The following is a 26311-nucleotide window of genomic DNA, read 5'->3' on the forward strand; positions in this document are numbered from 1 at the left end:
GGCAACATCCTTGTAAATCTTTTCTGAACCCTTTCAAGTCTCACAACATGGTAGGATGTCCTGGAAGGTTAGATCGCACGGAATCCAGGGGGGAGGTGGCAAATTGTGTACACAACTGGCTTGATGGTAGGAAGCAGAGGGTAATAAGGAAGGATGCTTGTTGGACTGGAGAACTGTGATTAGTGGAATGCCTCACAGGTTAGTGCTGGGCCTATTGCTGTTTGTTATCTAGATCAATGATTTGGATGAGATGGTTCAAGGCATGATTACTAAGTTTGCAGATGAAACTAAAATAGGAGGTACCGTGGTCAGTGCTGAAGGTTATCAGAATTTGCAGCAGGACCCTGATCAGCTGGGGAAGTAGACCCAGAAAAGGCAAATGATGTTTAATATAGATAAGTGTGAGATCGTGAATTTTGGAAAGTCAAATCAAGTAGGAGTTTCATGATGAATGGTAGAGCCCTAAGGAGTGTAGTGGAACAGAAGGACCTTGGGGTTCAGGTGCATAGTTCTCTGAAAGTGAAGTTACAGGTAGGCAGGGCAGTGAAGAAGGGTTTTGCACACTGGCCTTCATCAGTCAGGGCACTGAATATAGAAGTTGAAAAGTTATGGGCAGTTGTACAGGACGTTGGTGAGACTGCAGTTGGAGTATTGTGTTCAGTTTTTGTCACCTTGCTACCGGAAGGATGTTATCAAGAAACTTACAAGGATGTTGCCTGGACTCAAGGGTCTGAGTTATAGGGAGAGTTGGACAAGCTAGAACATTTTTCTTTAGAGTGTAGGAGACTGAGGTGGGGGATATTATAGAAATGTATAACATCAGAGACATGGATAGGATGAATGTACTCAGTATTTTTCCCATGGTTGGGGAATCGAGTTCTAGAGGGCATCAGTTTAAAGTTAGAGGGGAAAGAATAAAAGGGAACCCGAGGGGCAACTTTTTTAAACAGAGGGTGGTATGTATATGAAACGAGCTGCCAGCAGAAGTGGTTGAGGCGGGTACATTAACAACATTTCAAAAGCATTTGGATAAACATATGGATTGGAAAGGTTTAGAAGGATATGGGCCAAGTGCAGGGAAATAGGGTTAGCGTTGATAGTCATTTTGGTCGGCATGCACCAGTTTGAGCCAAATGGCCTGCCTCCGTGCTGTAGGCCTCTATCTCTAAATACATGAATGTGTTGAAACATGGCATATGCAAATCAATCTGTATAAAGGTGGGGTTTTGTATTTTTGGTAGAACAAACAAGGGTAGGGCTTATACAATTAATGGTAGGACCTTGGGTAGTGTTGTAGAACAGAGGGGCGTAGACGTTCAGGTACATAATTCTTTGAAGTTTGCATCACGTGTAGACAGGGTGGTTAAAAAGACACTTGGCACACTTGCCTTCATTGTTCAGACCTTTGAGGATAGGAGTTGGGAAGTCATGTTGAGTCTGTACTAGACAACAGTGAGGCCTCTTCTGGAATACTGTTTCCAGTTCTAGTCACCCAGTTAAAGGAAGGATATTATTAAGCTGGGGAGGGTTCAGAAGAGATTTACCAGGATGTTGCTGAGTATGGAAAGTTTGACTTATAAAGAAAGGCTGGATAAGCTGGGATTTTTTTTCCACTGGAGCATAGGAGGTTGAGAAGAGACTTGACAGAAGTTTATAAAATAACGAGGGGTATAGATAGAATCAACGCAAGTTGTCTTTTCCCTAGGATGGGGGATTTCAAGACTCAGGGGCACAGCTTTTGGGCGAGAGGACAGCGATTTATTAAGACGACATGGGGACAAATCTTTTACACCAGAGGGTGGTTCGCATGTGAAATGAATTTCCTGAGGACTGGTGGATGTGGCTACAATTACAACATTGAAAAGACATTTGGATAAGTACATGAATAGGAAAGGTTTGAAGGGATGTGGGCCAGGTGCAGGCTAGTTTAGTTTGGGATTATGGTCGACTTGGACTGGTTGGACCGTAGGTAAAAACAAGGACTGCATATGCTGGAAACCAGAGTCTAGATTAGAGTGGTGCTGGAAAAGCACAGCAGGTCAGGCAGCATCCGAGGAGCAGGAAAATCGACGTTTCGGGCAAAAGCCCTTCATCAGGAACAGAGGCCGTGCTGTGTAACTCTATCATCCACTCCCAGACCTGGATGGATACACAGGCTCACTCCCAGTCCCGAGTAGACATGCTCCAGGTTAACTGCAAATAACAGCTTGACATAATTTAGGATATATTCCAGGCGCCCACAGGACACACAGTCACTGCTGGGCACATTGCGGGTTTACACTCGTTACACGGTGCATTCACTCCGTTCTTACTCGTGGTTACCTGGTATGTCCACTCCGAAAACCTGCTGCTGCCATCCGCCCGTCGCGCGCCTCCACCGTTGGAGGAAGCCCCGCCCCCCAGCTCGCGCAGACCAGTCGCTGGTTGGATGTCCCCGGCGGTCGTGTCTGTCACTCAGGTGACGTTGCATAACTTCCGTTGGCGCTTCTGTTTCCATCTATCTGCCTGGAAGCTGGATCCGAGGCCGTGGGGTGTATGACTGAGTTGGGGACATCGCTGTGGTAGTGACCACCCAAAATTGAGCTGCCTGCATCATCCTCACTCCTGCCTGTCTTCTCCCGGTGATTTCTGGGCTCTGTGAGTCCCCTTTTTTGTTTCCTTCGTTGTTCTTCGTGGCCTTTTGTTTATGGCTGCCTTCCCCTTTCAACATTCGCCTCTGGTCTGATTGCAGGTTGCATAAGGTTTTAGCGGCTTTAAAGTCGGCGTTGTTGGGTTAGTTTGATCGTCAGCTTCGTATATTAGGTAATGAATGTCATAATCTAATTGCATAGCCAATGATGACACAATTCTGTATTGAGGTAGACATAAGTATTTATTTTATTTTCCTCCTGACAATGATACCGGCAGTACAGTACAGTTGGCAAGATGTCAGATCAGCCGTAGACTGTGATCGAATTTCAGGTTGATGGGAGTTTCCTTTTCGCTTAAACAGTAAGAGTGTAGACACAAATAACACAACTTGCCTTTTTTGTGCTAGATTTTGGGGACGTGTGGCTGTTGGATGGCCTTTTAAAATTTATTTTTTAAGAATTGCCAACTCTTTTTTTGCTTTGGATATTTGTGAATCTACGTAGTTCGGTACCTTTTAAGATTTTAAAATCTTTAACCGGAGTCTGGAACATAAAACCAGTTTAAGTTTTTGGGAGGGAGTGCAGATTTTACTTTTACAAGACGCAATGATATCATTTGGAGTCTGGATTAAGCAGTATTTCTGCAATAATACAACACTAAACAATAAATGTGAAGGCATTAATAACTGTAGTGTAATAGCAGTTATAACTGAACTGTGTACGTTTAGACTTGAAAGTTAAAACGCCTCATCCAAACCATTTGAGGAAAAAAATGGTGCAGCTGCGTTATTAAAGAGCTATTAGATAATGTTCTGTGTGTTAAGATATTCTACCAAGCACTGAAAATGAGAGGGAGAGGAAAGAAATGAAATCCCATTTGTTGTGCATTTCTCAATTTAAGGATAACCTGAAGTGCTGCCTACACAGAGATACTTTGAAAATCCATCAACTGTTGTAGATATTTTCTATATCAACCTGTTCAGAGATGTTATCAGTGATAAAGAAGATTAGATTAGATTCCCTACAGTGTGGAAACAGGCCATTTGGCCCAACCAGTCTACACCGACCCTCCGAAGAGTAACACACCCAGTTCCATTCCCCTTCTGACTGATGCTGATGAAGCCATAGAGTCAGAGATGTACAGCATGGAAACAGATCCTTTGGTCCAACCCATCCATGCCGACCAGATATCCCAACTCAATCTTGGTAGAGTTGTCTATATGGATTTCAAGGCATTTTACAGGGTAGACTGGTTAGCAAGGTTACATAGCATGGAATCCAGGGAGAGCTAGCTATTTGGATACAAATTTAGCTTGAAAGATGGACAGTCAGGAGTCACATGACACCAGGTTGTAGTCTGACAAATTTATTTGAAATTACAAGCTTTCGAAGCATAGCCCTTTTGTCAAGTGAAGTGAGAGGGAAGCGCACAACACAATTTATGGGCAGAGAGATCAAAGGCAGACAATTATCTCTCTGCATCATTTAACTAGATTTGGTGGTTGTTCAGCTACTGGCACTTTACTCATAGAGTCTAACACACTCTTTGGTCACCTGTAGAGACGTATTATTTGACACTCTACTCACACCAATTGTGTGATCTTTTGATATCTCTGCCCATACGTTTTGTATTCTGTGTGCTTCCATCGCATTTCACCTGACAAAGTCTACACTGGTAAAGTTTGTGATTTCAAATAAACCTAGTGTCATGTGACACCGTAGCCCAACACCAGCACCTCCACATTTTGGAGGGTGGTTTTGGACTGGAGGCCTGTGACCAGCAGTGTGTTGCAAGGATCATTGCTGGTCCAGTGCTTTTTGTCATTTATGCAAAATGATTTGGCTGTGAATGTGAGAGCAATGGTTAGTAAGTTTGCAGATAACACCAAAATTGGTGGTGTACTGGACAGTAAAAATTGAGTACAGTGGAGCGATAAGGCTGATAAATGTGAGCTGTTGCATTTTGGTCAGGCAAATCAGGGCAGGATGTATACACTTAATGGTAGGTCCTGCTAAACAACTCCATCCTTGAAGATGGAGTCGCAGGTAGACAGTGTAGTAAAGAAGGCATTTGGTAAGCTTGCCTTTATTGTTCATCACATTTGAGTATCGGAGTTGAGATATCATGCTGTGGCTATACAGGACATTGGTTAAGCCACTTTTGGCATACTGAGATCAATTCTGGCCTCCCTGCTATAGAAAAGATGTTCAAAAATTTGAAGGGTTCAGAAAAGATTCACAAGGATGTTCCTGGGTTGGAGGGCTTGAGCTATAAGGACAAGCTGAATAGGCTGAGGCAATTTTCCCGGGAGTGTCCAAGGCTGAGGGGTGGCCTTAGAGGATTATAAAATCATTAAGATAGGTTAAATAGCCGAGGTATTTTTCCCAGGGTAGGAGAGTTCAAAACAGGAGGGCATAGGTTTAAGGTGAGAGGGGAAAGATTTAAAGGGGACCCAAGGGACAACTCTCTCATGGAGAGGGTAGTGTGTATATGGAATGACCTGTCAGAGGAAGTGGTGGAGGGTGGTAAAATTACAACATTTAAAAGGCATCTGGATGGATACATGAATAGGAAAGGTTTAGAGGGATATGGGGCAAGTCCTGCAAATGGGACTAGATTAATTAAAGATATTTGGTCAGTGTGGACAGGTTGTACTGAAGGGTATGTTTCTATGCTTAAAGCTATGACTGTGACCTCTGGAACAGGTAGGACTTGAATCTAGGTCTCCTGGCTCAGAGATAGATACACCAAGCATCCATTGTTGCGATGTAGAATATTTGAGCAGCAAATCTGTGTATAGCAATGAAGCAATGACAAGATGATACGTTTTGTTGTGTTGATTGAGGGATAAATCCTAGCCAGGGCACTGAAGGAACTTGGTCTTTGAGTAGTGCCACGAAATGGGCTCAAAGTTTAGTGTCAGCTGAAATAGTTTTTCACAGTGGAACACATAACCTCACTGAGATGTCAACCTACTTTATGTACTAAAGTGTCAGATGGTGGACTTCAACCCATAACATTCTGATTGGGAAATGAGTTTTCAATCACCGATCCAAGGCTATCATTAACAATGAACTTTGATATATACCAGAATAACAGGGCAATGACATCAGGCGAAATCTCAATTTAAAACAGGGTAAAGATAATTTAGGTGATTAATAAAGGACTGAAAGGATATGTTGACAGCTGAAGTAAGGTCGGGGCTGCTGGTGGTATTGAAGTTTTAAGTTAGGAGTACAGTTTTCATTTCAGGTCATTACCCTCATCTGACAAAGCGAGAAATTTACTTCCCAGAATCAAGCAGCGAAAGTCTGCTGGTAAGATAACTGGAAGTAGCTTTAGGGTGCAGGACCTGGAGTGTAGGGAGGTTAAGAACATGGCATCAATCTCAAAGGAGGGTGCCTGTAAACAGGAAAGTGGCTTGAAGTGTGTCTACTTCAATGCAAGAAGTATACGAAATAAGGTAGGTGAACTTGCAGTGTGGATTGGTACCTGGGATTTCGATGTTGTGGCTATTACGGAGACATGGGTAGAACAGGGACAGGATTGGCTGTTGCAGGTTCCAGGGTTTAAATGTTTTAGTAGGGTCAGAGGTAAGGGTAAAAGAGGGGGAGGTGTGGCATTGCTTGTCAAAGATAGTATTACAGCGGTGGAAAGGACGATGGATGAAGACTCGCCATCTGAGGTAGTTTGGGCTGAGGTTAGGAATAGGAAAGGTGAGATCATCCTGTTAGGAGTTTTCTACAGGCCTCCTAATAGTCCGAGAGACGTAGAAGAAAGGATTGCGAGGATGATTCAGGAGAGGAGTGAAAGTAATAGGGTAATTGTTATGGGGGACTTTAACTTTCCTGATATTGACTGGGAAAGCTATAGCTTGAGTTCGTTAGATGGGTTGGTGTTTGTCCAATGTGTACAGGAGGGTTTCCTGACACAATATGTAGACAGGCCAACAAGAGGTGAGGCCATACTGGATTTGGTTCTAGGTAATGAACCAGGCCAGGTGTTAGACTTGGAGGTAGGTAAGCACTTCGGGGACAGTGACCACAACTCGGTGACTTTTACTGTAGTGATGGAGAGGGATAAGTGTGCACTGCAGGGCAGGAGTTATAGCTGGGGGCAGGGAAATTATAATGCGGTGAGGCATGACTTAGGATGTGTGGATTGGAAAAAAGGCTTCAAGGGAAGGACACAAATGATATGTGGAGCTTGTTCAAGGAGCAGCTATTGGGTGTCCTTGATAAGTATGTCAGGCAGGGAGGAAAGGGTCGTGTGAGGGAGCCGTGGTTTAATAAGGAATTGGAATCCCTTGTTAAAGGGAAGAGGGCGGCCTTTGTAAAGATGAGGCGTGAAGGTTCAGTTGGGGCGATTGAGAGTTATAAGGTAGCCAGGAAGGATCTAAAGAGAGAGCTAAGAGCAGTGAGAAGGGGACATGAAAAGTCCTTGGTTGGTAGGATTAGGGAAAACCCTAAGGTTTTCTATTGGTATGTCAGGAATAAAAGGATGACTAGGGTAGGTATCGGTCCAGTCAAGGATAGTAGTGGGAAGTTGTGCGTGGAGGCAGAGGAGATTGGAGAGACACTAAATCAATACTTTTTGTCAGTATTCACTCAGGAACAGGACATTGTTGCTGATGTGAATATTGAGTCACAAGTGATTAGAATGGATGGCTTTGAGGTATGCAGGGAAGAGATCCGGGGAATACTGGAAAGGGTGAAAATAGATAAGTCCCCTGGGCCTGATGGCATTTATCCTAGGATCCTCTGGGAAGCTAGGGAGGAGATAGCGGAGCCATTGGCCTTGATTTTTATGTTGTCGTTGTCGACAGGAATAGTGCCAGAAGACTGGAGGATAGCGAATGTGGTCCCCTTGTTCAAGAAGGGGAGTAGGGACAGCCCTAGTAACTATAGGCCAGTGAGTCTCACTTCTGTTGTGGGCAAAGTCTTAGAGAGAATTGTAAGGGATAGGATTTATGAACATCTGGATAGGAATAATGTGATCAAGGATAGTCAGCATGGTTTTGTGAAGGGCAGATCGTGCCTCACAAACCTTATTGAGTTCTTTGAGAAGGTGACCAAGGAGGTGGACGAGGGTAAAGCAGTAGATGTGGTGTATATGGATTTTAGCAAGGCGTTTGATAAGGTACCCCATGGTAGGCTACTGCAAAAATTACGGAGGTATGGCATTGAGGGTGCATTAGAGGTTTGGATTAGGAATTGGCTGGCTGGAAGGAGACCGAGGGTAGTAGTTGATGGTAAAGGTTCATCTTGGAGTGCAGTTACTAGCGGTGTTCCACAAGGATCTGTTTTAGGACCATTGCTGTTTGTCATTTTTATAAATGACCTGGAGGAGGGGCTTGAAGGCTGGGTGAGCAAGTTTGCGGATGATACGAAAGTCGGTGGAGTGGTGGACAGCGAAGAAGGATGTGGCAGGTTACAGCGGGAAATAGATAAGTTGCAGAGCTGGGCAGAAAGGTGGCAAATGGAGTTCAATGTAGCTAAGTGTGAAGTCATTCACTTTGGTAGGAGTAACAAGAAGATGGATTACTGGGCTAATGGTAGGCTACTTGGTAGTGTGGATGAGCAGAGGGATCTTGGTGTCCTTGTACACAGATCTCTGAAAGTTGCCACCCAGGTAAATAGTGCTGTGAAGAAGGCATATGGCGTACTGGGCTTTATTAGTAGAGGAATTGAGTTCCGGATTCCTGAGGTCATGTGCAGTTGTATAAGACTCTGGTGCGGCCTTATCTGGAGTATTGTGCGCAGTTTTGGTCGCCATACTATAGGAAGGATGTGGAGGCACTGGAAAGGGTGCAGAGGAGGTTTACCAGGATGTTGCCTGGTATGGTAGGAAGATCGTATGAGGAAAGGCTGAGGCACTTGGGGCTGTTCTCATTGGAGAAAAGAAGGTTTAGGGGAGATTTGATAGAGGTGTACGAGATGATTAGGGGTTTAGATAGGGTTGACAGTGAGAACCTTTTTCCGTGTATGGAGTCAGCTGTTACTAGGGGACACAGCTTTAAATTAAGGGGAGGTTGGTATAGGACAGATGTTAGGGGTAGATTCTTTACTCAGCGGGTTGTGAGTTCATGGAATGCCCTGCCAGTATCAGTGGTGGACTCTCCCTCTTTATGGTCATTCAAGCGGGCATTGGATAAGCATATGGAGGTTATCAGGCTAGTGTAGGTTAGGTAGGCTTTGGTCGGCGCAACATCGAGGGCCGAAGGACCTGTACTGCGCTGTATTTTTCTATGCTCTAAGATGATGCTAGCCTGGAAAGGGTAAATTTCAGTCCCAACCTTAACCCATTTAGTAACCTTTCCATCAAATTAACTGAATGATGATGGGAAATCATAGAAAACTTACAGCACATACTGGGGCGATTTAACCTGTCAAGTCTGTGCAGTGTTTCTGCAAGAGCAATTCAGGTAGCACCACTGTCCCACCCTTCTTTATAGCCCTGCATTTTATTTTCCTCTAACTCCCATTGAAAGTTTTGATTTAATGTGATATCACCTTCTTACTGCTTGATTATCATAAATTTTTGTGAAACAAACAGTTTCCTCATTTCAGTTTTGGTTCTTTTCTCAATTAATCTCCTTTGATCTGTTCTCTAGTCCTTGACCCCTCATGATTTTGAACAGTTTTCTCAAATCTCCTTGCTTCCTCCTCCCCAAGGAAACAAATGCCAGCTTCTCCAATCTATTCACATAACTAAATTTCCTTACACCTAAAATCATTGCAAGTGTGGAAAGATACAGAGTAGAGATAATGGACAGCTTTTCTTATCAAAAGGATGTGACTAATAAGATCCTGTGAGGATCTCAACTTTTGACAAAGTCTGTAGTTGGGGACTCAGAATAGAATGGATTGGTGGCTCAGTGGTTAGCACTGCGGTCTCACAGCGCCAGAGACCCATGTTCGATTCCAGCCTCTGGTGACTGTGTGGAATTTGCACATTCTCCCTGTGTCTGCATGGGTTCCCTCCGAGTGCTCTGGTTTTCCTCCTGCAATACAAAGATGTGTAGGTTAGGGGTAAATGTTAAATTGCTCAGTGTTCAGGGATGTGTAGGTTAGGGGTAAATGTAGAGGAATGAGTTTGGGTGGGATACTCTTCAGAGGGTTGGTGTTGACTTGTCAGGCCAAAGGGCCTGTTTCCATACTGTAGGGATTCTATTCTATGAAGTGATGAGCGGGTATGATTAAGAGAGAGAGACGGTCAAACCATTTCAGGAGCAGCTTACAAAATGTTTCTTTATACAGAGGGTGATAGAAGTTTGGAACTCATCTTCAAAGAGCAATTGATACTGTCAAATGTTCTTTTATACCACTGGCAAACAAAAAAAAAATGTATACAGGACCAAGACCAGTATATAGGGTTGGGTCAAATCAATCATGTCTAACAACTTGCTTTTCTTCCTTACACTGTCTTTTAAGTCATGGTAGAATTGAACATTATGGTGTAGTGGGAAGAAGATAAGATCATAAGACACAAGCTGAAGTGTGATATTTGATCTGTCAAGTCTACTCCACCATTCAATGGGATTACAGCTGATCTGACCAACCTCAACTCCACTTTTCCTTTCTTTTCCCTATGACTGATTAAAAATCTGTCTATCTCAGTTTTGAATATACATAATGACCCAGCTTCTGCAGCCAGTTGCGATAAAGAAATCTACAGATTCTCTACCCTCCGACAAGAAATTCCTCCTTATCTGTGTTTTAAATGTGCTACCTCTTACTCTAAGATAATGCCCTCTGGTCCTAGACTCTTCAACAAGGGAAAACAACCTTTCTGCATTCGCTAAAAATCTTGTATGTTTCAATAAGATCACCGCTCATTCTTCTGTCTACTCAACCTCTCATCATAAGACAGTCCCTCTATATCTGCTATCAGCCTAGTGAACCTTCTCTCAACTGCCTCTAATGCTGTTGTATCTCTATTGTATCTTGGTTGGTGGGTGGGGAACAATGAAGTTAAAAGCCTCAGGAAGATGTACTTAAAATTGGTTCTACCAGATGAACTTAAGTGTTGTGGTTATACATTTTGAAGAAAGCAAAGTGGCAGCATACATTCAGTGTAGTGAGGCTGATGAATGCAGATGAACATTGGGATGTAGGTGTTCCGTGTGCATAACGACTTTCAGTTTCAGGGAGATTAAACCAAACATTTGGCTGGCACATTGGGTTTTATAGGTAGGAATATACATGGATGAAAGTAAATTTGAACATTGTTTGAACAAGTTAGATTGCTCTGAGCAGTTATAGAAAATACATTTTAAGCCTTAGAGTATGTATAGTAAAAATATCAAGGTGCTCTGGTTGCAGTGTCAGATCAGGGTTATTAATTTAAAATTAAAACCAAAGTGATGATAGAGGTTATAAGAAATACCTTTATGCAATAAGTCTTTGGAATGTAGAATTCTTTGTCATAGCACGGAGAACATTGCTTTCTTTCATAGAAAAAACAAGACAAACATTGGCGGCAAAACAAAAATTATGTTGGAGACAAAACAGGGCAGTAGGATTGGCTTTGAATTGTTCTCACAAGGATCCAAGACGAAAGAGTGGCTCAAATCACCTTTTGCTGTACGGTTTGCTTTACCTCATCACATCAGTTCTCAAATTTTGCATTTCACCGGATCAATAACATGCAATATCAGGTAAATTATGGCTTCCTATAAAACGCATAGCTTGCACAATTTACATCAAGATATCAGTATGCCTTGCAGCATTGGACATAGTATTTCACAGTTATATTAAAACATCATCAGTGAAAAGTCCTAGGATTTTTATTTCTATGCCACAAATATTCTGTGTGCCTTCATAAACTTTGGGGGTAACAATGTTGCCAGCTATAATGCAGCGGTAATGGAATGAACGAATAAACCACAGACCTAAGCTCATGGGTGCTTGGACTCATCATGGCAGCTGACATTTAAATTTGCAGTGATTAATAAAATGTGGAACTGAAAGCTGGTCTCAATGAAGGTGACCATGAAATTGCCAATTGTTAGAAAAACCCATCTGATTCATTAATTCCTTTTGAGGAAGAAAATTTGCTATCTTTACCTGATCTGGCCTACACGTTATGTCATTGATTCTCGATTCCCTTCTGATATCTCCTAGCAAGCTATTCATTTCAAGGGAAATTGAGGATGGATAGTAGATGTTGACCTTGTTAATGATATCATCCAATGATTTAGAATTCCTACAGTGTGGAAATAGGCCCTTTGGCCCAACAAGTCCACACCGACCCTCTGAAGAGTATCCCACCCAGACCCATTACCCTACTGCTTGCTCTGTTTATCCCTGACTAGTGCACCTAACTGTTAAAATACAGATTTGAGAGAGCTCAGGGAATCCCTTGTGGACTCAGACCTGTAGTGCACCTAACCGACACATCCTGAACATTATGGGCAATTTAGCATTGTCAGTTCATCTAACCTGCACATTTTTGGAATGAATTCCAAAAATGAGAATGGATAGGAATGAATGGTTTAAAAATTGAGGGAACTCCTACCAATTGGATCCTGTACAGCATTAGTCCTTTTAAGTATCTTAATAGCTGAAAGCCTCAATTTGTTAAGTCCTTTGTCTGATTCAAATAAATATAAATACTTTATTTCAAGGAATTCTTTTTTTTTAAATGCTTGCAGGTATAAAGATGAATGTTGGTGTTGCACACAGTGAAGTGAATCCTAACACAAGAGTAATGAACAGCCGTGGAATATGGCTGACATATGCACTTGGTGTTGGAATGCTTCATATCGTGCTCTTGAGCATTCCTTTCTTCACTGTTCCTGTTGTGTGGACTTTAACAAACGTAATTCACAACTTGGTGAGTAACTGACCACTTATGCTATTGTTTTATATGTCCATGGCACTTGTTATAAAGCTCATTTCATAGAAATTATTGCTAATGTCCAATAATCAAATTCTGACAGACCTAATGTAATGGGGTTTCCTTCAAAGTTTGGTTGGAAAGGATTCACAATCCTTTAGACATGAGGTAAAATAATAAGCGAAACACCTTCTTAACACTTGATGCGCAAATGAGGAAAGCCTACGCAGTGGAATTCAGTAACTACAGTCAAATGTGATTGTTATAAGATTTGGATGATTATTTGTAGTTGGATATAAATAACTTGTGCCATTTTATTTTTGAAGTTGCTCTGAATCAAATTTTGATTATTTATTTGAAATAATTAATTAATATAGCCATGGACAGGAATAAATGCATTTATTGTTTTGGAATAATGCTTGTTGGAAGTGTTATGGACCAAACCAAATTCCCGCAAAATATATTAAGACGACAGTCTAGACCCTAGCGTTTTTTGTTATTTTAAAGGCATTGTGTTCCGGGTGCAGTTTGATTGGTAAAACTACCAGGCTTAACACAAAACACACTTTATTCACACACTCTAATTAAAATGCAGAAAATTTAAAATAATTGGCTTAACTGTAACTATTGAAATGTTTGGCAAAATAATATTAACTACAATAATTAACGTTTCCAATATAGTAATATGCCATAAACACACTCTTAGCAAAGTCAAATTCAGTAAAATATGCAATTCTCTTGCATGCAATTTTAATAGCTGGAAGAGAACCCCAAACGTTTAGCTGGAACAGAGGAATTCGAGCTTCTAAAGTGCTTAAAGATCCCAGCAACCACTCCTGGATGATGAAACTAGGGGGGAATATCCTGTGGGTGCTTAACCCATCCATTTCAGTTGCTTCTATTGTTCCAACATTTCTGGGGGATAAGAGGTCTACATTCAACTAGTTAGTGTTTTTAAAATTTTGTTTTACATTTTCAAGTCAAATTAGGAAGGACTTGTCTCCACATTTCTTTCTACTTGGCTAAGATGATCAAACTAAAGACTTTTAGCTAAAACATGGCAAGCCCAACAAGCGAGGTAACAATTCTGGATTTAACTTTATGAAATGAAGCTAGGTAGTTTGAAGGGTATTGGGGATAGCATTTTGGTGGTGATCACAATTCAACTAGACTTATTCTTTTTATGGATTAGTGGTGCTGGAGGAGCACAGCAGTTCAGGCAGCATCTGAGGAGCAGTAAAGTCGACGTTTCGGGCAAAAGCCCTTCATCAGGAATAAAGGCAGAGAGCCTGAAGCGTGGAGAGAGAAGCTAGAGGATGGTGGGGGTGGGGAGAAAGTAGCATAGAGTACAATAGGTGAATGGGGGAGGGGTTGAGTTAATAGGTGGGGGGAGGGTGGAGTGGATAGGTGGAAAAGAAGATAGGCAGGTAGGACAAGTCATGGGACAGTGCTGAGCTGGAAGTTTGGAACTAGGGTAAGGTGGGGGAAGGGGAAATGAGGAAACTGTTGAAGTCCACATTGATGCATTGGGCTGAAGTGTTCCGAGGCGGAAGATGAGGCGTTCTTCCTCCAGGCATCTAGTGGTGAGGGAGCGGCGGTGAAGGAGGCCCAGGACCTCCATGTCCTCAGCAGAGTGGGAGGGGGAGTTGAAATGTTGGGCCACGGGGCAATGCGGTTGATTGGTGTGGGTGTCCTGGAGATGTTCCCTAAAGCGCTCTGCTAGGAGGTGTCCAGTCTCCCCGATGTAGAGGAGAGCATCGGGAGCAACGGATACAATAAATGATATTAGTGGATGTGCAAGTAAAATTTTGATGGATGTGGAAAGCTCCTTTTAGGGCCTTGGATGGAGGTGAGGGAGGAGTAGTGGGCGCAGGTTTTACAGTTCCTGCAGTGGCAGGGGAAGGTGCCAGGATGGGAGGGTGGGTTGTAGGGGGGGCGTGGACATGACCAGGTAGTCACTGAGGGAACGGTCTTTGCGGAAAGGGATGGGGAGGGAAATATATCCCTCGTGGTGGGATCTTTCTGGAGGTAGCGGAAATGTCGGCGGATGATTTGGTTTATGCGAAGGTTGGTAGGGTGGAAGGTGAGCACCAGGGGCGTTCTGTCCTTGTTACGGTTGGAGGGGTGGGGTCTGGGGGCGGAAGTGCGGGATGTGGACGAGATGCGTTGGAGGGCATCTTTAACCACGTGGGAAGGGAAATTGCAATCTCTAGAGAAGGAGGCCATCTGATGTGTTCTGTGGTGGAACTGGTCCTCCTGAGAGCAGATATGGCGGAGGCAGAGGAATTGGGAATACGGGATGGCATTTTTGCAAGAGGTAGGGTGGGAATAGGTGTAATCCAGGTAGCTGTGGGAGTCGGTGGGTTTGTAAGAAAATGTCAGTGTCAAGTCGGTCGTCATTAATGGAGATGGAGAGGTCCAGGAAGGGGAGGGAGGTGTCAGAGATGATCCAGGTAAATTTAAGGTCAGTGTGGAATGTATTGAAGTTGATGAATTGCTCAACTTCCTCGCGGGAGCATGAGGTGGCGCCAATGTAGCGGAGGAAGAGGTGGAGAGTGGTGCCGGTGTAATTACAGAAGATTGACTGTTCTACGTAGCCAACAAAGAGACACTCATAACTGGGGCCCATACGTGTGCCCATGGCTACCCCTTTGGTCTGGAGGAAGTGGGAGGATTCGAAGGAGAAATTGTTAAGGGTGAGGATCAGTTCAGCCAAACAAATGAGAGTATCGGTGGAAGGGTACTGTTGGGGACGTCGGGAGAGGAAAAAGCGGAGGACTTGGAGGCCCTGGTCATGGCGGATGGAGGTGTAGAGGGATTGGATATCCATGGTGAAGATGAGGCGTTGGGGGCCGGGGAAACGGAAGTCTTGGAGGAGGTGGAGGGCATGGGTGGTGTCTCGAACATATGTGGGGAATTCCTGGACTAGGGGAGATAGGACAGTGTCGAGGTAGGTAGAGATGAGTTCAGTGGGGCAGGAGCATGCTGAGACAATGGGTCGGCCAGGGTGGTCAGGCTTGTGGATCTTGGGAAGGAGGTTGAACCGGGCAGTGCGGGGTTCCCAGACTGAGGTTGGAAGCTGTGGGTGGGAGATCTCCTGAGGTGATGAGGTTCTGTATGGTCTGGGCGATGATGGTTTGGTGATTGGGGGGAGGGGTCATGGTCGAGAGGACGGTAGGAAGCGGTGTCCTCAAGTTGGCGTTTGGCTTCAGTGGTGTAGAGGTCAGTGCGCCAGACTACCACTGCGCCCCCATTATCTGCTGGCTTGATGGTGAGGTTGGGATTGGAGCAGAGGGATTGGATTCTGGATTAGTGGTGCTGGAAAAGCACGGCAGTTCAGGCAGCATCCGAGGAGCAGTAAAATCGATGTTTCGGGCAAAAGCCCTTCATCAGGAATAAAGGCAGAGAGCCTCTGGATTAGTGGTGCTGGAAGAGCACAGCAGTTCAGGTCTGGATTAATGGTTTACCTTATTGTTTTTATAGAAAAGGAAACAGAAATATTTTCATTTGAGGCCGATTTTTAGCAACCTTGCAAAAGTATATTGGAAATAGTTATTTAAGGGTAATCAATTTCAGGGCAGTGGAAGGTTTTCAAGGAGGATTGAGAACAGATCTATTCCTATAAAGAACACGGGGGACTCCCAAATCTAGATGATTCCCCACCTACCAGATTTCCAGAAGTGTGCAGGAGAAGATAAAGGCAATGAAAGTGGAACTAATGTCCAATAAGACAAATATAGCAGACAGCCTAGAGAAAGTATAGCAAAAGTAGAGATGGCATTAAAGAGGAAAATTGGTGTGCAAAGAGGGCATTAAAAATATTGACAAGTAAAAACAAGGAAAACTCAAAGAAATTATTAAATAAAGAATAACAAGAATACTAAACAAGTTAGGGCCTATTTGAGATTAAATGGTAACCTGTTTGTGGAGACAGTAAATTTGGTTCTTAATGCCTGCCTTCATAAGAAGTAAACAGTGTAGGCATTAGTTGAGGAGGCAGAATGTGAAATGGAATAAACATAGTTAAAAAGATAAAGGGATTTCACATTTTTGAACATTTATAAATCACCAGGCCTGAATAATTGCCCCTGGAAGAGGTGGTGATGTAATGGTAACATCATGGGCAGCAATCTAGAATCTCAGGCTAACATTCTGGGTGATGTGGGTTTGAATCCCACCGTGGTAGATGGTGAAACAGATTCAATAAAATTTGAACTTCATAAAGAACTGTTGCCTTTACAGCAATTAGAAAAGGCCACACCCAGCGACAATCCTATCTCATGAATGAAGTTTTTAAGAAATGTACAAAAGATCATGGCAAAAACTATTTTTTTGATGACATCTCTACAAGCATGTTGCCAGAGAACTGCTTATGATCGTAATAACTGCTAATGCTTAAAAAGGTGGAAACCCAATTCCAGGATAGACAGCCTAAATGTAATGGTGGAAAAATATTTGGAAAAAAAGTTTGGATACTGGATGAATTAATAATTTAGATACTAATCGATCAAGGAAAGTTTTGCACAGATTTGAGGGAAACTTGCTCTTCACTGATTTGATATAAGTTTTTGAGAAAATGTGGGAGCTTCATGACAGTACTACTTTTAATGCAGTATAGGTGGATTTTAGCAATTTCTTTTCTACTGGTTTCCAATAGTAGACTGGTCATAAATATGAAATACCCTAGAATTTCAAGAAAAATTACAATTCAGTTAGAAAACTAAATCATTAACCATTTCTGTTTTGCTTCCTGCCAATGGATGTTTTTGTGACTGGAGGCATTTTTCCAGTAAGCTTCTGTGGAGCCCACTTCAAGGTCCTTTGTTTTTCATGTTATGTATCAATAACTTAAATTAAGGAGAAATGATTAAGACGATAAGAAATTGGAATAGGAATAGGCCAATTGATTCCTTGAGCCTGCTCCACCAGTCAGTCAGACTGTGGCTGATCTGATATTCCTCACGACAACCTCCTTGCCCTTTCCCTAAAACCCTTAATTCCCTGACTGATCACAAATCTACATATCTGTCTTAAATATACACAAGGACACTGCCCTACAGTGCACTGAGGAGTTCTAAAGGCGCTCAATCCTCTAAAAGAAGAAATTTGTCCTCATCTCAATCTCAGATTGGTACCCCTCTATTCTGAGACTATGCCCTCTAAATTCTCCCATGAGGGGAAACATTCTCTCAGCATTTAACTTGTCAAGCCCCTTAAGGATCGTATGTTTCAATGAGGTGACCTCTCATTCGTCGTAACTCCAGTGAGTTCAAACCTTTTTAGCCTTTACTCAAAAGACAATCCCTCTGTAGCAAGGGTCATCCTAGCAAACCTTCACTGAACTGCTGCCAACAAAATGATATCTTTCCTTTGAGGGGACCAAAACTGCTCACATTACTCCATTTGTTGTCTCACAAGCACCTTGTACAGTTGCAATAAGACTTCCATACTCTTATACTCCAACCCGCTTGAAATAAGGGCCAACGTTCCGTTGGCCTTCCTGATTACTTACATGCTAGCTTTCTGTTTTTGTTTTCATAAGTAAATTGGTGGAAAATATGAAAATCGTTTGTGTGGTTGACATTGAAAGCTGCTTGCAGGTTTCTTTCTCAATAAGCTGGTCAGATGCGCAGAGAATTAACAGATGGAAGTCAATGCAAGAAATCAGTGTTAATGCAGTTCAGCAGATATATCAAGCCAAAGGAATGCACAATAAATGAAAGGATTTTGACAAGTGTAAAGGAATAGAGTGCATTTTAGAGGTTAGAGTGCATTCATAGATGCATGAAAATAGCAGATTAGGGACATATGGTGGTAAACATCTATGGGAAATGTTTTACTTTATTTAGAGTCATAGAAATGTACAGCATGGATACAGACCCTTCAGTCCAACCCGTCCATGCCGACCAGATATCCCAACCCAACCTAGTCTCACCTGCCAGCACCCGGTCCATATCCCTCCCAACCCTTCCTATTCATATACCTGTCCAAATGCCTCTTAAATGTTGCAATTGTACCAGCCGCCACCACTTCTTCTGGCAGCTCATTCCATACACGTACCAACCTCTGTGAAAAAGCTGCCCCGTAGGTCTCTTTTTTTTTATATCTTTCCCCTCTCATCCTAAACCTATGCCCTCTAGTTCTGGACTCCCTGACCCCAGGGAAAGGACTTTGCCTATTTACCCTATCCATGCCCCTCATAATTTTGTAAACTTCTATAAGGTCACCCCTCAGCCTCCGACGCTCCAGGGAAAACAGCCCCAGCCTGTTCAGCCTCTCCCTGTAGCTAAAATCCTCCAACCCTGGCAACATCCTTGTAAATCTTTTCTCAACCCTTTCAAGTTCCATAAGAGCAAGGAGGTTATGCCATAGCTGTGGGGACAAAAGAAACCCACTTAGTGATTGCACTAGGGAAGGTAGAATTGAGATTTACATTCTACATACAGACCCACATACACCCCTCATAACAGCACTGTTACTTTACTAATTGTTGAAACATAACGAGTTTGTTTCCCCAACAAACCTGTGCTTTCCTCTCTACATTGGCACTCAGTAAAACAATGTCTTGATTTTAAAATTCTTATCCTTGCTTTTAGGTAAAAAAAAAATCACCTTGCTCCTCTGCGTTTCTATGATCTATTCCACCCACACAAGCCAAGGTCTCTGCTAATTCTGGCCTCGTGTGCATTTCCAATTATATTTCTCATTGATCCCCAAGCTCTGGAAATCCCCCTGTCCACCCCTCTACTTCACTTTTTTGTTCGTTAAAACACCACCTAAACATATCTCTTACCCCAGGCATTTGGCTATCTGCTCTGATATCTCTGTATTTTGTCTTACAACATTCCTGTGAATCACTTTGGGAACCTTCAATTATAGTAGAGGCCCAAACAAAATATTTATTGTTATGTTGTTTCCAGAATTGAAAGAAAAATGGCAAAGATTGGCTGAAATTATTTTCTGTGCACCAGAGGAGGCCTGGGAGAGAATTGGGTGTATAAAATTGAGGAACTGTGATAGAGTGGATAGGAAAGACAAGCTTCCTTTGGTAGAATAATGGTGTGTCATCAGGAAATGGATTCAAAGTAATTGGTAGAAGAATTAAAGAACAGTTAAAGAGAAACCTTTTAATTCAAAAGATGCTGGGATCTGGAACTAACTGCCTATAAGGGTAATAACATTAGAAGCTTTCATTGCATTTAAAAGTATATTGGATATTTACTCTATGTGCTGCAGCCTGTAGTCCTATAGACCAAAATTATAAGTAGAATTGTGTTTAACTTTTTTCAATCACTGGGTCATGATGGCCTGAATGATCTCCTATGCAGTATATTTGAGTAGTTAAAGCCCAGTATAGCATGGTTAGGTGTAGAGTAAAGTCATAAAGCTATTTCTACTTTGATGCTGAGCCTCATTCTCAGAAGACCATCTCCTCCTATGCCAGTGACATTTTCATTTTGACACCAACCATTTTGAGGCCTTCAAGTGCCCGTTGTTCTTAATTTGCAACGTGTTCATGTCAAACGAAACTAGTTGAGGTTGTACAAACATAGAAAGATGTACAATCAAGAGTTCCAAAGGTCATTGACCTGAACTGATCATTCGGTTTCTCACTCCACAGATGGTACATTGACCGGCTGAATATGTTTTGTTTGAAGTTTCCAGTATCAGCAGTATTTTGCTTTTGTTTAGCTAAATATGCTAACTGCTTTATTTTGATAATTTTCTATGTCCATTTAACTTCTCTTCCCAAAAAAATCTTGAAGATATAATCTTACTTCAAAAGGTACTAGACAAAAGGCAATGCTAAAATATTAATTTTTCCTTCGTTTCCTGAATTAAAACATGTTTTGATTTTCTTTTCCCCCTGGGAGTATTGCTAAACTGCAACAAGTCTGTTATTTTTGAGCTTTTGTTTCTGGTTGTAATCTGGTCATTTTGTTGTTTGTAATTTAACTGATTTCTACATACCTACAGGGGATGTATGTGTTCTTGCATGCAGTCAAAGGGACACCCTTTGAAACACCAGATCAAGGGAAGGCAAGACTTCTGACACACTGGGAACAGTTGGATTATGGAGTACAGTTTACATCTTCCAGAAAGTTCCTTACTATTTCACCAATTATTCTGTAAGAACCCAGTTTTGTTAACTAACTACAATAAGTATTTTCATAATTAATTCACTCTCCTGTGTTGTTTTGATTATTGCTTTAAAACATCGCACAATTTTATTAAAGGTAATGGGCAGCAAGGGTGGCTCAGTGGTTAATGCAATTGTATCACAACGGCAGGGACCTGGGTTTGATTCGCCTTGCCCCATTTTAGAACTTTAATACGTGGACCAGTTTTGTCCCTCTTCTTAAAGATTTTAAAATTGACAACTATGGTCACTGGTCCCAAACTGCTCCCTCACTGTCACCTGCATCACCTGTCCATCCCAACTTCCCAAGAGTAGGTCAGGTTTTGCCCCATCCCGAGTAGGACCCTCTCTATACTGTCTGAAGAAACTTTTCTGAATGTACTTAACAAATTCCACCCCGTTTAAGCCCTTAATACTTTGGCAGTCCCAGTCTACGTTAGGAAAATTAAAATTCCCTACTATGACAACCTATTGCTCCTCTAAGTCTCCCCAGTCTCCCTGCATATTTGTTCCTCTAATTCCCATTGACTATTTGGGGCCTACATCGTAAATGTGGAATTTCGGGCATAGGGTGGGGGAGCTAGGTCTGGTTGGGATGCTCTTCGGAGGGTAGGTGCACACCTGGTGGACTGAATGGTCTTTTTTTTTGCTGTAGGGATTCTATGATTCTATATTGTTCTGAAATGGAGGATTGCATCAAAGATAACACCCCAAGCTGTTGTCTTTGTTAAATGGGTTGTACTTTGTCTTACTTTAGTATGACATTTAAAAAAAATAAATATAAGTTACATGATGATTTATAACTAAATTAAAATTCAAACCTATATCCTCTTGTGGGTGAGTCAAGAACTGGGGTCACTGTTTTAAAATTAGGGTTTGCTGTTTAAGGACATAATTTTTTTTGAGTTGAGAGACTTTGGATAAATCATCCCCAGATGGAGGTGGAGGGAGCATCATTGAATATTTGTAGTGGAGTTGTGTGTTGATTAGGTCTCCGGATTGTGACGGATTTCAACTTGGCATACTTTTAAAATAAAAAAGAGAGGTGGTCAATGAAGTGGATACTTTGGTTTTGATTTTTCAAATGGATAATGGCAAGTATAACCCACTGTTGAAGAATGGAGGGAGGCAGAAAATGGGACATTTCTGGACAAACATAACAGACTGAAAACGTAAACTCTGTTTTTCTCTCCACAGATCTGCAGACCAGCTGAGTTTCTGCATCATTCTGTATTTGTAACAGGAATCTGTAGGCCAGTTAGTTGTGGGGAGCTGTTTGACCTGATCATTAGGGAGGTTATAATTTGGTATTTAGAAGACATCAGATAACTAGGAGCGTCATTATAGTTCTGTGAAAGGAAAATTCCGTTTAACCAATTTATTGAAATCTTTTGAAGGAATAATACATACGCTTGATAAAGGGGAGTCAATTGATAGACTATACTTGCATTTCCACAAGATATTTTACAAGATATTTCCTTTTATAGTAGGAATTTAGTTGTACTGAGAATGTTGAAATACCCCTTAAATGTCTGAAAATGCTTCTGTACAGATCTCTGCTAGCCTAATTAATTTCAGCTGCTTATTTTTTATGCTCACATTGTTGCCCTTGTATAAGTTTTAATTAATAGTCTTAAGCCATTCGTTTCCCTATCAAACGATGCAAAATTCAATCATGTTATAATTAATGTTGCCTAGAGGTGCCTTTACTCCGAACTCATTAAGTGTGTGTTGAAATGGAAGTTAGAGTCATAGAGATGTACAGCACAGAAATAAACCCTTCAGTCAAACTCATCCATGGTGACTAGATATCCTAAAATAAATTAGTTCCATTTGCCAGCACTTCCCATATCCCTGTAAACTCTTCCTATTCATGTACCCACCCAGATGCTTTTTAAATGTTGTAGTTGTGTCAGTCTCCATCACTTCCTCTGGCAGCTTGTTCCATACATGCTCCACCCTTTGTGTGAAAAAGTTGCCCCGGATGTCCCTTTTTTTAAATCTTTCCCCTCTCCCCTTAAATGTATGCCCTGTAGTTCCCACCCTGGGGAAAAGACCTTCTCTACTGACCCTGTCCATGCCCCTCATGATTTTATACACCTCTATAAAGTCACTTTGTCTCCAACATTCCAGGGAAAATATTCTGTCTTTTCAGCCTCCCTCATAGCTCAAACCCTCCAATCCAAGCAACATCCTTGTGAATCCTTTCAAGTTTCATAACATCCTTCCTACAGCAAGGAGACCAGAAATGCATGTTGTATTCCAATAGTAGCCGAACCAATGTCCTGTACAGCTGCAACAAGACCTCCCAACTCTGTACTCAATGCACTAATAAAGGCATACATACCAAATAAAGTCTTCACTATCCTATCTACCTGTAACTCCACTTTTAATGGACTTTGATTTGCAATGATGATGCCAAAATTCACTTCTAGTTTGAATAGCTCACCAAAGTTGATTCAGCCAGTATGTTCACAATTTGGATTATGGTCAGCATTGTTAGGCCATTACATTTTTGAAAAAAAAGTTTAATAAAACACAATTTATAATGGTAGGAGATGATAGATTTGAACATCTAAAGTATGTTTCTATGACAGCCCCTTTTTTTTTATTGAAGGAAGATTTTCTTACAAGGAAAGAATTGAATTGAAATTAAAGAAGGTTTACCAACACTCCGTAACCAGCCTGGTGATGGAAAGAGATCTTTGATCTGTTTCCCTGTGCTCTTCACTTTAAGCAGACTGACTAGCTAAAAATTTGAAAGAGAGCATGTTTTCAAATTGAATTATTATTATTTTTGTAGCTGGTTGCAGAAATAAAGAACATTGGAAAATAGAAATTTAACAAATACATACAAACATCTTTTAAAAGTTTCAGAGATGCAGAATTTAATGACTAAATATTGTATTGGTATTTGTAGCAAGGAACTTTCATTAAACTGTTATTTTGCTGGGAATGTTATGCTATTTTTCAATTGAGTTTTAAAAATATTTTATTTCTTGCAGGTATTTCTTGGCCAGTTTTTATACCAAATATGACCCAACACATTTTATTGTCAATACAGCATCCCTCTTAACAGTGTTGATTCCTAAGCTGCCTCAGCTACATGGTGTTCGGATCCTTGGAATAAATAAATACTAATTTGGAAGTGATCACCCGTATTCTAACAGGCTTGTTAATATTTACTGGGAAGACTTTAAAGCTGGTAATCTACTGTATTGTTAACTATAACTGGTGTATTGAGCAGTCTGTATATCTTATTGCTATTTTCATTGTTTGTATCCATTTCAAAAACAGTATTCTTTGTTTTGTAAAAGGAGAAAGACAAATGAAATATGGTAATTGGTATAAACACCAAAAAGCTTCCCTCAAGAACCTGGGCAGGCCCAGCTTTAAAATTGCAAGGAGCTTTATTATACTTAAGAAATTGTGCACACCTTCATGAAGTTGGTACAAGTGTATTAAAGAAAGGAATTGTGTAGAAGTACAGCAACTTGGGACACTTGGAGTGAAAAGCTTGTTGCTAATTTATTATAAGGTACAGAGGAATATGCCACTGCCATTATTAAAAGATGGTTGGCAGATTGACTTTTAAGATTATTTTTGTCATCTTAAGTCTTCATTAAAAGCACACGATTGCTTTTGTTTTCTTTTGAAGAAGAAAATTATGGTACAGGGATAGATTTTGTGGATAATCAAAGTAAACACTTGATACAGTGAACTAATGTAATCCATTTCATGGATTATACCAGTAACAGTTGTTTACTGGTTTCACTTTTATCAGTTACCAAAATGAAATACTTCATTGCTTGGAATACATATATTGTAGGATACATTCTTCTGTAAGATGTAATGTCACTTGACAAAATGCACTCAATCTATAAAAGTGATATTCTGCTGTGTACTAGTTTCTATGTATAGTTTATGCTGAAGGGAATTACTATGAAATTGTACTTTGGAAAAACTTATGATTTGTAATGTATTTTGGCTGATCACATTTTAGTTTGTTTGCCAATTGATTGTCAGCTGTTCTGTAACACTGATCTGTCTTGATTTAGTTTCAGTGGTGACGTTAATTTGTCAGTGTTCAAGCATTTACAATTTTCATGTTAATTTCTCGATCTGTTGCTTGTTTTCAGAAAAAAAAATGTTGTGGGAGCTAACTAGCTTCAGCTAGAAAGATTAGTATTATCAGCCCAATTGCTTTTGGTCAAATCTTAGCTGATTTAATAGTGACACTGATACAGTATTGGGAGTAGGTTGTCTTGCTTTTTTTTTTCAGGCATTTTTTGCTTGCAACAGCATTACTCTTGGAGTTGCTGCAAGGAATTATACAAGCCGCCCAAAGTTTTGACACTTCAATTTGTGCCTGCTGATTTAGCAAATTTTGCAGTCTGCCATTTTAGATTAGCGGCAACACAAATAAATGGAGTTGGTTTGATACTCCATGTTAGGATGAATGGTTATCGTAGAAATGCAACCATTACCTAAGACCACATGTTTGGTCTGTGCATTTGAACGTTTGATTTGAAGTAGAATTTAGCATTGGTAAATATAAAAATCAGTTTTTAAACTTTTTTTGCCTTTTTTCCAAAAATGCACAACATCTCTGTGCACATAAAACAACTTTAAGGAAAAAGTTAATTCTTATAAACAACAAAACAATTTTGACCTTAATGGTATTGTGGCTGATATTTTTTAAAACTTTGCTAATTGACTAATTAATGCTGTATATTGAATGCTGACTGCTTCCCTCCATTCAGAATTTCAGAATCAGCAAACTGAATGTTAAGTATTGGAGAGATAAATGTATATTTTGCTGTGATTCATTGTTATATTACATTTATTTTTGTATTTGGTGTTGGTTTTTCCCCTTATTTTAAGGGTGCTAATTCATTTCCAAACTACTTTGGCATTCCTAACTATCCTATAGCTTTGTTCACATGTTGAAAAGTAATGCCATGTTTAAATTCAGATGGTGGTAGAAAGCAATTGACTATAAAGGTATAAATTTTGAAAGGAGCAGAAAGGCCATTATTAAAAGATTATTCAAGGATCTAATCCTGTACTCCGTTTTTTTTTGTTAAACTATTAATTTGGTATTGTATGGCTTAAAATTCAAGTATATTTAAAGAGTCATGTGTCTTCCACACTCTGGCTGATTAAGTTATACACTAGACAATTACAGGAACTTTTGATAAGAAAACAATCTAGTTATATTTATTTCTTGCGAAGATCCCTTTCCATGTTGGAAATGTCTTGTTGGAAATTAGATGCCAAAAGGAAGATAAACAAAACAGTTTAATGTAGTTAGACCTTGGAATATGCACAGCAACACATACATGGTACTACAAATTTAGTAGAGGAAAATTTTTCTGATAATGTTTAAGTTGTGCTGAAATTAACCAGCTTTTTTACTGTGCACTGAATTGTCATTTTGCCTTCATTTTAGAAATATATTCTTGCAAAAGTTAAACAACTTGAGTTTTGGTTCAGTTCACAAATGACTATCAATACCATGTCTGCTAATAATGTAAATTGGAGATTGAATCAAGAATAAACATAAAACAGTATAGCAGGAACTGGCCTTTTTAGCCTGCCAAGTCTGTGCCAACCAATTTCTTAGATTTTGGAGTGGCATGCTGGATTATTTAGATAAGAATTAGCTGAGTCATGTATAAACCAGATCAGGACAATCTG

At 40.9% G+C, this 26311-nt stretch overlaps 2 protein-coding genes across 8 annotated transcripts in view; one reads left to right on the forward strand and one right to left on the reverse strand.

Annotated features, from left to right (window-relative positions):
• The window catches only part of pms1 (PMS1 homolog 1, mismatch repair system component), a 106269-nt gene extending 103889 nt beyond the window's left edge, over nt 1–2380 (reverse strand). For all 4 annotated transcript variants that reach the window (XM_072578995.1, XM_072578994.1, XM_072578997.1 and 1 more), the window contains exon 1: nt 2323–2380. The gene's annotated coding sequence lies outside the window, so the exon portion shown is untranslated. The remainder of the gene's footprint in view (nt 1–2322) is intronic.
• Nucleotides 2381–2476: 96 nt separating this feature from the next.
• ormdl1 (ORMDL sphingolipid biosynthesis regulator 1) lies at nt 2477–25672 on the forward strand. 4 transcript variants are annotated; one of them, XM_072579002.1, is made up of 6 exons: nt 2477–2637; nt 2732–2802; nt 11090–11290; nt 12287–12468; nt 20449–20600; nt 23617–25672. In XM_072579002.1, the coding sequence occupies exons 4-6, from the start codon at nt 12295–12297 to the stop codon at nt 23750–23752; spliced, it is 462 nt and encodes a 153-aa protein (XP_072435103.1). In that variant the 5' UTR covers nt 2477–2637; nt 2732–2802; nt 11090–11290; nt 12287–12294; the 3' UTR covers nt 23753–25672. The 4 variants fall into 4 exon arrangements, with proteins under 4 accessions (XP_072435103.1, XP_072435102.1, XP_072435101.1 ...); XM_072579001.1 differs by lacking the exon at nt 11090–11290; XM_072579000.1 differs by lacking the exon at nt 2732–2802.
• The last annotated feature ends 639 nt before the right edge of the window (nt 25673–26311 follow it).

This window comes from Chiloscyllium punctatum, chromosome 10, assembly GCF_047496795.1.
Source record: "Chiloscyllium punctatum isolate Juve2018m chromosome 10, sChiPun1.3, whole genome shotgun sequence".
NCBI classification, from domain to species: Eukaryota; Metazoa; Chordata; class Chondrichthyes; order Orectolobiformes; family Hemiscylliidae; genus Chiloscyllium; species Chiloscyllium punctatum.